At 40.3% G+C, this 12,688-nt stretch overlaps 1 protein-coding gene across 14 annotated transcripts in view; it reads left to right on the top strand.

The window, feature by feature from the left end:
* Window positions 1-12,688, top strand: part of INPP4B (inositol polyphosphate-4-phosphatase type II B) — a 717,274-nt gene that overhangs the window by 660,461 nt on the left and 44,125 nt on the right. For all 14 annotated transcript variants that reach the window (XM_073805532.1, XM_073805533.1, XM_033857340.2 and 11 more), the window contains one exon: window positions 9,802-9,914. In XM_073805532.1, coding sequence (XP_073661633.1) covers window positions 9,802-9,914 — 113 coding nt within the window. The remainder of the gene's footprint in view (window positions 1-9,801; window positions 9,915-12,688) is intronic.

Genomic DNA, 12,688 nt, shown 5'->3' on the forward strand with positions numbered 1-12,688 from the left:
TCTTTTATTGAATTTGTTACAATATTGCTTCTGTTTTATATTTCGGATTTTTGGCCGCGAGGCATGTGGGGTCTTAGCTCCCCAACCAGGGATTGAACCCGCACCCCCTGCACTGGAAGGCGAAGTCTTAACCACTGGACTGCCAGGGAAGTCCCCGGTAGCCATAAGTTCTTTCTCTAAGTCTGTGAGTCTGTTTCAAGATCTCATTCTTACTTGCCTCCAAGAGCCTAAAGAGGTAATCCAGAGACCATTGGAGAAAAGCCCATTCTTCTCAACTGTCTCCCCTTTTCTTTGGCCATTATTCTGGCAGTTTTGGAGTCAGTTCCTTCTGCATTATCAAAAAAAGGAGGGCCATGGAAGAGGTGAACCCTTCTTCTTTGGAGAAGGCCTTATTATGTGTCTACCTCTCTGGCCTGCCATTTGACCTTGGTATATTTCACGGGCTGCCTGGCTCTTACATGGGCAGGGAGGTGAGGTGCTGGAATTACCCCCAAAAGCTGCTTCCCTCTCAGTCCTAAACTTTGAGAAATCTATTCTTGCTTTGGTCCTCAGACTTTTGTGCGTAGTGTGTGCTCTCAACAGGTATTTTCTTGCTGTTGCTCTAAAATGCAAGAGCTTAGAAATTGAGCTGGAAGGAAAAAAGGGGACCATCCAACTCCCCTCAGTGCTAAGGACCCAGGCCACTTAAAAGCAGGCAAAAAATAATCCAAGCAGTACAACCAGGCTAACAGGAAGACTGACCTGGGGATTTGTATAAGGCCTCTTTCATACTCAAATTTTCTATTTTCTGTTAATAAAAATATCTCAATATCTTGAGAGCAGAACTTAAATTTTTGAGAGTCAGCTGCCTACAATCCATCTCCCAACCTTTGACATACTCTAAATTGTTTGGAGGTTCTGAAATTAAATAATGAATGATTTCTTTGAAAAAATGAAAATAGGAAAAAATATTAATGGGTTATAATTCTACTCTTCTCCCTACACACCAAGTCCCATGGCCTTCAATGTGCAATAGTGAGTGAGGAAATTCTAAACAAATTGTTAACACATTACTTTTAATGTATTTTGACAGTTAGTTCTAAAGTTCATCTTTTCCTTTGCTATGGGTGATGCAACCTTGAAATTTATTTAAGAGGAAACAGTGAAAATGTACAGGCCAAAAATATTTTTCAGCTCTGATCAGGTTGGGAATTTGATATTTGATTTCTGATACTGCCTTTTTTGTAAATTGTAAATCAGATTTAAGTAAAGCTGGTATCAGTGGGGCTTTTTCTTTTATAATTTTCAAGATTTTACAGCCTCTGAAAGAGCATAATTTCCAATTTTAAGACATCTCAATGGCTTTCACCTAATTGCATTTGTTTGTTTGTTAGTGCATTTAACTATAATTGTTTCAGAATTAATTATAGAAAAGATTTGATATTACAGAATGTAGTACTAACCAGAGTGGACTGTGAAAACTTTGTTCTTCATATGTTCATTTTATCATACTTAGAAGAACAGGTCCTTCACGTTTTTTTTTTTTTTTACTGTAGTTGTTCTGGTAATTTATTGCTAGGTAACAAATTATCCCATGTTTACTGATATAAAATTAGAATCATTTTATTTATGCTCACAGATTCTGTGGGTTAGTTATTCAGACAGGAAAGGTGGGGAAGTTTGTCTCCACTCCAAGATATCTGGGACCTCAGTTGGAAAGAAGAATGGCTGGTATCCCTTAAGTGACTGGGAACTGGAGTCATCGGCCGGCTTCTGCACTCACATTCTGACCACTGGGCTAGGATGACTCAAAGGCTGGGCTCAGCTAAAACTGTTGACCGGAGTACCTAAATAGGACCCTCCATGTGACTTGGGCTTCTCCGAGCCTAGTACATGGATTCTTATAGGGAATATCCCAAAAGAGGGAATACAGACAGTAAAGTTCCAAGAGAATAAGGCAGAAGCTTCATAGTCATTTATGACCTGGCATCCAAAGTCTCACAGCATCACGTCTGCCATTAATCAACATGGTCACAAGCCCACCTAGCTTCCAGATGAAGGTACAAAGACTCCACCTTCTTTATAGAAGGAGCGTCAAAGAACGTGGGGCTATGTTTTAAAACCATCACTGTAGAATGGACTTGTAGACACGGTGCAGGGGAAGGGGAGGCTGGGATGAATTGAGAGAGTAGCACTGACACATCTACACTACCATGTGGAAAATAGATAGTGGGAAGCCACTGTATAGCACAGGGAGATCATCTCGGTGCTTTGTGATGACCTAGAGGCGTGGGATGGGGAGGGTGAGAGGGAGGCTCTAGAGGGAGGGGATATATGTATACATATAGTTGATTCACTCTGTGTACAGCAGAAGCTAACACAACATTGTAAAACAATTATAATCCAATAAAGATGTAAAAAAATCATAAAAAAAGAAGTGATTAATGGGATGCTTTCCATAAGTACTCTTCCTTATTTGTGATTCCTCACCTCTAAAGCAACAGTACACATTTGCAATATTGCTGATCAGTGTTAAAAATGCCTGTATAACCAGGTGTTTACCTTAGAATGCTTTTGGTCGCAAGTGACAGAAACCCTGACTCCAACTGGCATCAATTAACAAAATTGAAAATTTCAGCAGTAAGACAGGCAACCAGTTAAGAGAGGGTTGGTTTAGTGGCTTAGCAGTACTGAAAAGACACTTCTCTGCCTTATTTCATGACTCTTAGTGTTGACTTTGTCCTACATCTAGTTCCTTCCTGAAGAAAGTCTTGCTGGCGTGAGCAGTTATTCCCATGCTCAACTGTATGCTCAAGCAAAGAGATAAAGAGAGCTTTCCTCCCCTTCTACTTTACAGAGTCCTGAGCCTCACTCAGCTGGAACAGCATAGGTCACTTACATAACCCTGAAACAATTTCTGAGGTCAAAGTCAAGTTCTGATTGGCTTAGATTTACCTGCTCATCCCTGAACTAGTCCTGATTTCAAAGGGGGTGGAATTATACCACTCGACTTCATCATGGGGGTGTGATTGATCCCTGTAAATGTTGTGCCTGTTCCCCACTGGGAAATAGGTGGAATAGGTGAGGGGAAGGCGGCTGTAATTTCTATTTCATCTTGGAACATTCTCTGACAACATAAAATCATTTGACCGTGAAGTGACGGAGCTGTTGCCTTGGCCTCATTAGCATCATAGTTCAATGAGCCGAGAGTTCACGGTCCCATTCCTGTTCACTGGTCAGCACCCTGCCTTCGAGTCAAGCCAATGTCATATTTAGAGCTGCCGTTGTTAAAGAAATCCCATTTGACAAAACAAGGAAAAAATAGCTACTACAAAGTGACTCTGAACTTGGCTGTTCTCTCCCAGCAAGGAGTGGTGGGAGAACAGTCACTGGCTTTCTGAATGTTTGGGATCATGTGTGTGCACCTGTGTCTGTATGAGAGAATATTTCTTACTTTGGATAAATTCGGACTTTTGCCTGAGAAAGTAGGCTTTCTATCTGAGGCTATGAACTCTTCTTAAGAACTGTGAATGTCTTCCTCTGTTTTTCAGAGGTGACACAGAACTGAATAATGTAGACTCTTCTGCCAAGACTTTTTTTGTTTTTTGTTTTTTGGTTTTTTTTTGCGGTACGCGAGCCTCTCATTGTTGTGGCCTCTCCCGTTGCGGAGCACAGGCTCCGGACGCGCAGGCTCAGCGACCATGGCTCACGGGCCCAGCTGCTCCGCGGCATGTGGGATCTTCCCGGACCGGGGCACGAACCCGCGTCCCCTGCATCGGCAGGCGGACTCTCAACCACTGCGCCACCAGGGAAGCCCTCTGCCAAGACTTTTATTCATGGTTTTCCACTGCAGCAGGACAGGGTTATTGTCCTCACTTTGCTGTTGAGAAAATAGGGACAGAGGGTTAAGCAGCTTGCTATGACCACATGTCGAAGCAGGGACGGAGTTGGCATTAGTAATCATTTTCCTGGAATTTTGGCTCAGTGCTTTCTTTACAAAGAATTATGAAAGTTCCAAACGGAGAAAGAGAACAGGTCATAAAATACAAGCACTTTGGAACCCATCACCCAGTCTCAGAAATGTTGTGAGAAACAAATATTTGTAGACATAATGGAAACCCCCTTTGTATGCTTTTTGGTTCCCACCCCTCACCTTCCCTTCCCTGAGAAAATCAGTATCCTGAATTTGGCATTTTGCGTTCTCATACATATTTTTCCTCTGTATGTGTGTATCCATAAAAAATATGGCAAAGGTTTGCACATTTAACTTTATATTATTGCTGTTATCTTGTATGAATCATTTTTTTTGCTCAACATAGTTTTTAGTATATATCCATGCTCATACATCTAGCATGTTTATTCATTTTACCTATTATATAATATTCCATGTCATAAATATATATACATATGTATGACAGATTACCATCATTTAGATTTTTGCTGCTGTTTAATGTCATAAGCAGTAATGCACTGTATATTCTTATACCTTTTACCTTCTGATTACTTTCATGAACCCCACTGGGAAAAAAGAATACTTTTATGGAGATAAGCATAGAGATTCAATTGCTCTGTCTAAGTTCAGTCCTAGAGTAATGCAGGAGTGAGTACCAGAAGCAAGACTTATTGCCATATTTACATTTGAAGAAACTCATTCTACATCTAAAACAGTTACTGAGCAGAACCTTACGGGGCCTTCCCAGGAGACTCCTCCCCCATATCTTCTGCTTTATCTCCCCTCTGAAGTACCCAGATAACAGTATTGATGCACATTTCCTGAGTTGTTTTACAAATGCTAAAACCACCACCAAATGGAAGAAGTTACCTACTTGATGACCATGAGCATGTAGCCCCCAGACCTACCAGCACCTAAGAGTTGATAATGTTAACCCCTGTGACACTGCCCTGTTACATCACCATCAGTCAATCAGAGAATTGTGCACGAGCTGATCACATACCCTGGGACTCCACTCCCTCGCCTTGTCTTTAAAAATGCTTTGCTGAAGTCCATCAGGGAGTTTGGGCTTTTTGAGCACTAAGTAACCAGGACTCCTTGCTTGTTACCCTGCAGTAAACACTGCACTTTCCTTCACTACAGCCTGGTGTCAGTAGATTAGCTTTACTGCTCATGGGTGGGCAGACCCAAGTTTGGTTCAGTAACAAAACCAATCCATGTTCTGTGTATACCATGATTTACAGTTGCTATATCAGGATCTATCATTATATCTTGAAATCTCACCTATTTAGTCATTACTAATGCTACTTCTTTCCAGATCCAGACCTGAATTTCTGTGGCCTGCAGGACTTTTGTCAGGCTGAAAAAAAGTGGCAGCAGTCATAGTGATGGACTGAATAAACGAAGTTTTATCATTACAGAAATAGAAACGGTGGCTTGAAAATTTTAAGAACATCAATTGACTTCCTTCTAAAAAGCATGCCATGGGGAGAAGGGGTGAAATTTCTATGGGACATCATTTCTGTGGATTTGAAAGCACTATCTTTATGTAGATAAAAATGAGCAAAGGATGGCCATTTGTTTGACTTATTTTAGGAACATTGTAGTCTGTTTAAAATGGCTGATTTAAAAATCTCCATGTCAACTATGTAACTAAATTATTTTGAAATATTATTATGCTTTGTTCTGAATCCTCAGAATTCTGAAGAAGCTGGTCCATTGTGTTAATACTGGAATTATTTTTTGGATCAGCAGCCAACCGTGAAGACACTGATACAGATTTGAGGGAAATTACTGGCATAGGACTTGGGAGACTGGATTTTTTTTTTTTTTTGTGGTACGCGGGCCTCTCACTGTTGTGGCCTCTCCCGTTGCAGAGCACAGGCTCTGGACGCGCAGGCTCAGCGGCCATGGCTCACGGGCCTAGCCGCTCCGCGGCACGTGGGATCTTCCTGGACCGGGGCACGAACCCGTGTCCCCTGCATCAGCAGGCGGATTCTCAACAACTGTGCCACCAGAGAAGCCCCTTAAGAGACTGGATTTTTGACTTGACCGTCTGACTATGAACCTTGTGAAAAAGTCACCTAAGCATCTTGGACATGAGGTTGCCCTAGATCAGTGCTTTGCAAGTTTTTTATGTTGACCATATACAGGTGTTTAATCAATTTAGTGGGTTGGGGCCAACATTCAAACGAAAGCAACATGGAATAGAACAAAATATATTCAGGGTGCAGTGAATGCACTAAGGGTAAATATTATTTCATAAAATTTTTGTTACAAAGGGATGAGTGTGCATAACTGCTATGGGACATTGTATAAAGTAAAATTCTTCTTCTGTATTGCTTTTAAAATTATTTGAAAGTCATTTTTACCAGGTGATTTAAAAAACAATCTCGGGGACCTCTCAGATATGGTTATGTCCATAATTAAAATTCACCAGGCGCTCTCATTTTTAGGAGGAAGCCCAGCTATCCCAAAATATCAGAATAGACTCTTAATAATTCTTTCCTCTAGGACTGTGCCCTCCAAGGACATGGTGAACCACAAGCTTCCTGTTTCCATAGTACTGCCTCATATGTCCATGCCTTTGTTGACATTTTTCTCTTGGCCTCAAATACTCTCTGTAGACACAAAGCATTACCTTTACTAGAAACCTTTCCATACTCAACTATTCTTCATTGAATTGGCCACTCCTTTTCTTAGGTCCCTATTATCATTTTTACTGTCTTGCGTCATAGCCCACAGTACACTTGACCGCAGTTAATAATGGTGTAAAAAATCTATCCCACCCTACCAGACCATGGAAATTTGGAGGTCAGGTCTTTGTATCATAAGAACTTGGGTTTTTTTTTTTTCCTTTTCTTATACATATGTACTCTGTTCTCCCTTGCTCTTAAAATAACTGTATTATTTTAAAACAATATATATTTATTGTGTCTCAAATGACATAAAAAGGCAGTTGAGGAAGGGATAGATTGGGAGTTTTGGATTGACATGTACACACTGTTATATTTAAAATAGATAACCAACGAGGACCTACTGTATAGCACAGGGAACTCTGCTCAGTATTTTGTAATACCTAAATGGGGAACGAATTTGAAAAAGAAGAGATACACATATATGTATAACTGCATTACTTTGCTGTATACCTGAAACCAACATGACATTGTTGATCAACTATACTCCAATAGTAAATAAAAAATTATTTAAAAGGCAGTTGAAAAATCACCCTCAATCCCATAACCCGAAGAGGAGCACTGTTAGTATCTAAACCGATGTCTTGCTCTGCCTGCATTCACATAGAGAGAGAGGTAAGCATGCACACAAGTGCAGGCACACACACGCAATGTTACACCAATAAATTCCTTTATTAATATGACCAGTTTTTCCTTTCAACAATGTCAAGGACACTTTCTCTGTCAACGATATACCTGTACACAATTTTAAATAGCTGCTTGTTATTCTAAGTCATGGATTGTTTTTGGTTTTGTTTTGGTTGCCATTTATCAACGTTAAGGGCAGTGATGGCAGATCTGACTTATTCCTTGTGTGCTAAAAGTATCAGTTAGAAGGCACCATTATTGTCCGTCCTTTCTTCAATTAGCTGTAGAGTCCTGAGCTGGCTTTGCAGCTCTCTTCAAGGCATTCTACATTATGCCTCCTTCCCTTTATCCTTGGGCTGTGTCCTGTTAAAATCTCTGTGTATCAGAGTCTCCTACCTAGCGAGGCAATGTCTTTAGGGAAAGCTTCTCTTTCTTAAGAGAATCATTGGGACTTCCCTGGTAGTCAAGTGCTTAAGGCTTCACGCTTCCAATGGAGGGGGCACGGGTTCGATCCCTGGTCGAGGGACTAAGATCCTACATGGTGCGCAGTGTGGCCAAAAAATTAAAAAAAAAAAATCGTCTCTACTTACACGGTAAAAATTTGACATTTAACAGTTTCCCCATTTAGGAACTAATAAAGTAGAATCATGCATATATTTATATGAATATTTTGAATCTCATCTCCCTAAAACAAGGTATGAATCTGGATTGTACCTGACCTTCCTCTATTCTGTGGACAGGAAATTCAAGATGATATATAATTGTTTTCAATGCTCAGTTCCATTTTACCAACCACTTCCATTCTTTGGTAGATATAGATTGCTAGTACAGTTCATTAGGATATTTCCTCTACTCTCTGGAGCTAAAGTTAAGAGCTACTCAGATATATTATTCTAATAAAATGAAACATCTGGTACAGTTTTGGAAAGTGCCAAGCTTCATTATGATGAAAGCTTATTTGTGTCATTTTTGTGTGTGTGTGTGATCTGACTCAGGAACAGATCATCTGTTTCTTCAGTGTAACTGGATAGCCTACGTATAGTCCATGTTGTTCTTATGTATTTTCTCCTGTTTTTAGCCTCAATTAAAGCTCTCGGGAGTTCTTCATCCGTCAGTTTGTGGCTTACACAGTAGAGTGTATTTTCATACCGTACGGTACTAACCCAACCACTCTCTTAGACTTTTTGTTTCCATCTCTATATTCTAATCTTGAATCCTATCTTACTGAGTCTCAGGAATACTGGTGTCATAGTGTGCATTGCCTTAGGTTTTTGTTTTTTTTGGGTTTTTTTTGCGGTACGCGGGCCTCTCACTGTTGCGGCCTCTTCCGTTGCGGAGCACAGGCTCCGGACGTGCAGGCTCAGCGGCCATGGCTCATGGGCCCAGCTGCTCCGCGGCATGTGGAATCCTCCCGGACCGGGACACGAACCTGCGTCCCCTGCATCGGCAGGCGGACTCCCAACCACTGCGCCACCAGGGAAGCCCTGCCTTAGGTTTTAATATAAACCATATGCCATCGATTACCCATGCTCTAGTTATGAGTGTGTAGAGATCTGAGCAATCAGTCACTTCTTGTGCTCCCTTCCCAATTATCTCATATAATTAACTATCGCCTCTTGCATTGTTCCTCTTTCCATCCATACCTGTGCTCCTTAATAGCACCTGTTCTCAAACAGGATAGACTTTGCCCCCAAGGAACATTTGGCAATATCTGGAGATTTTTTTTTTTTTTTTTTTTTTTGCGGTACACGGGCCTCTCACTGTTGTGGCCTCTCCCGTTGTGGAGCACAGGGTCCGGCTGCACAGGCTCAGCAGCCATGGCTCACAGGCCCAGCCGCTCCGCGGCATGTGGGATCTTCCTGGACCGGGGCACGAACCCGTGTCCCCTGCATCGGCAGGCGGACTCTCAACCACTGCACCACCAGGGAAGCCCTGGAGATATTTTTGATTGTCACAATGGGAAGGATACTACTGGCTCCTGAAAGGTAGAGGTCAGGGATGCTGCTTAACATCCCACAATGCAGAATATAGGCCCACTCCCTACAACCAAGTGTTAGCCAGTCCAGAATGTCAATATTGCCTAGTTTGAGGAATCTTTCTGTGTAGAAACTGACTTCATGGGTTTTGGTTGAACTTTCCAATTCCACCTCTGAGATGTTCAGTTTGATATAGTCTCATGATTCAGACTAGCTGCTCAGTAAGCCAAAAATGGAAGGTTGTATCTCATGTTTTCATCCATATCCTCTACTTTGGTTGAAGTGAGGCAGCCTTTGTTATTAAAAACAGTTCCCTCCTTGGTGAGTGTTATATCACCCATTGACATTACCCCAGTTACACATAATAGGGAATGAGGGAAACTGAGGCATATTTCTAAGTAAAGAATAAAACCGGAAGGATTAATAAGTATGATTATCCTCAGATACTCTCTACTCCAAATGGCATTTGTTGTTATGGAAATTACATTTGCAAATATATTAAGGAAAACTCCATGGGCAGCTTAATACTAATACGGTTTCCTTTTTCTTCCCCTCCTTTTTTGTTTTTCAGACATTTCACATTTTCAAGAACAAAATGATTTAAAAGGATTACTAGAAAATCTCCAGCAAAATATTCAAGCCAAAAAGAGAAAGAATGTAGAAATCATGTGGCTGGCTGCAACGGTAGGCACTCTCCTGTCAAATGGTATTCCCTGTCACCGTGATGATCAGCAAGTGTTATCGGGTATCTGCTATGTAGGGTCCAGCCTCTGCACTTGGGGCTACCAGATGTCATTCTCCATTATCCAGGAGATTAGGCATCTAGTCTATCAATACACAGAAACACGAGATAGAAGAAGATGTATTCAATGAGAAAAAATCTTACTCATTGGCTTTTCTTATAAATTTGGGATGTGTTTGAGGTTAAAATCAAGTGTCTGTGATTTTCTTGTTACTGCATGTTGCAATGTCAATAGCCCATGTCAGTCAGGGTTTTGAAGTGCTGCTCTAGAGACATATGGTTTCAACAGAAAGTGGTTATCAGATCTCTGACTCACAGCCTCAGTAAGGCTCCTGGACATATTGTTTTGTTAATGAGCTTGTAAATGCGTTTGTCAATTTAGATGTCGGCATAGAATTTATTACTGATGTATTGCTCTTAGGGTAATGAGCTATATTTTGTATGCTTCTTTCTCATTTAATGGCAACCTCAGGGTAGAAGATCTGCCTGCTTCCCCACCCCCCAAGATTTCTACAAGGTTGAGGGAGAAAATCATGCCTATAATTTTTAAGCTCTTATCTGGCAACCGCTCAGGTATAGCTCATATGAGTTTTGTTAAACATTCAGACCCAGAGATCCTTTCACTAGGAAGGGATCTTTTCATCAGGAAAGGCACACATTGGAGATCTTTTTGATGAACGCCGTGTTTGAACTTACTGCACAGGATTGCTCGTGTAATTTGGAGTTGAGTGTAATAGATCTTCTCACATGTGCTATTCATTCTCTATCAATAGCATTTGAGACAAAGCCTTTCCCCCTACTGCCAGCGCTTCAATTATAATCTAATATTACTTACTCTCTTCTGGGAAAAAGGAATGGATAATTTACCATGAGTCTACATAAAATAATTTACCAAAAGCAAGGGAGAGGAAAGCTGCTCTAGTTTCCCTTCATGCCCTCTTGGAGCCCCAGGGAAGAACATCAAAGGTAACAATATGAAACGTTGCTTTCAGGCAGCTCATTTACACTGGTCCCTTTTAGCATCATACTACATTACATGAAGGTTGTTTTTAATAGTTCTTTCTCCCGTGTCTGCTCTATATACCTTCAAAGACTACTGTGGTTGCTAATTCTCACGAAAATTTCACAAAGACAGGTCGTAAGTTATTTTTGCTATATTACTAATGACATGATAGCACAAAAGTACTTTGATCATTGCCCAAGGCCATCTGACAACTTAGGAACATATACATATGTCATTATGCACATATCGTGCAGTCATGTAAATTGACAAATGAAGGATGCACAGGTAGAACCACAAATGAATATTTTCTCTAGTACATGTAGTTTTCTCATTTGAATATATTAAAAAAAATTCCCATAAATCCTACGTTTCTGAAATTTTTTTTGAAATGTATATACCAACCAAATACGGCTTACTCACAACTTACCATTGAATTCATGAATGGGTGATTACTTGCCTTGATAAATATACAGCACCCATAGTGTGCAAATTTGGCGTTCTGTAGGAATATTGACTTTATTATTAATAACATGTCTATAGGGTGATACATGAGTTTCAATATCCTCTTTGTAAACTAGGGACCTTGGTATTACTCTGAAAGAAATATAGAAATTCCCTTTTACATTTTCCAAAAAGTTTTTATTTCTGTCTCTGTTTTATTATCCTCTCTTCTTTAAAACGATTAATGAAATACTGCTTTTGTTAATGTTTTACATTCTAATTGAAAAATGTAAAGCTATTTGGTTTTATGTTGAATGAATTTTAAAAAATGAAAATTTAAAAAGACCAAATACCAAATTAAGCTAATGTTAAATTAAGCTCATATAGTTCAAATAGTTGTGAAATACAGAAACCAAGACCCAACCTGTCTGCTTTGATGGAATTGCCCCAGCTTCTTTTTTTTTTAATAAATTTATTTATTTTGTTATTTTATTTTATTTTTGGCTGTGTTGGGTCTTCATTGCTGCGCGTGGGCTTTTCTCTGGTTGCGGCGAGTGGGGGCTACTCTCTGTTGCAGTGCGCGGGCTTCTCATCATGGTGGCTTCTCTTGTTGCAGAGCACAGGCTCTAGGTGCATAGGCTTCAGTAGTTGTGGCACGTGGGCTCAGTAGTTGTGGCTCAGGGCTCAGTAGTTGTGGCTCATGGACTCTAGAGCACAGGCTCAGTAGTTGTGGCACACAGGCTTAGTTGCTCCACGGCATGTGGGATCTTCCCAGACCAGGGATTGAACCCGTGTCCCCTGCATTGGCAGGCGGATTCCTGACCACGGCGCCATCAGGGAAGGCCGCCCCAGATTCCTCTTGATTTTAAATTTGTAACATGAAATATCCTTCGTAGGATAGTTGCATACAATTGTGACAATGCATTTTAAAGAATATTCATTCTTTTTAAAACTCACCTCTCATAAGTGACCATTGAGGTTTGTATTTTGTTACTATAAATATAGTCAAGCCTTTGTTATTTTATATTAAAATTTTTGAAATACTATTTATTTAAATGCGTTAGTGTTTTCTACAAGAAACAGAAAAGATTACATGTTGAAATCATGCTGTCACGTTTCTCTAGTCACTTACATTGGAGATAGTGAGAAAGTACCTAAGGGCTAATAAGGACTTGTAACTCCTAAGCTAAGTATCAGAATCACAATTAAATCATGATAAAAACCTTTGATAAACTGTATTATTATATCCTCTCTTCAAAGGCAGATAGTAAA

The sequence above is a fragment of the Tursiops truncatus genome, chromosome 5, assembly GCF_011762595.2.
Source record: "Tursiops truncatus isolate mTurTru1 chromosome 5, mTurTru1.mat.Y, whole genome shotgun sequence".
Lineage (NCBI taxonomy): Eukaryota > Metazoa > Chordata > Mammalia > Artiodactyla > Delphinidae > Tursiops > Tursiops truncatus.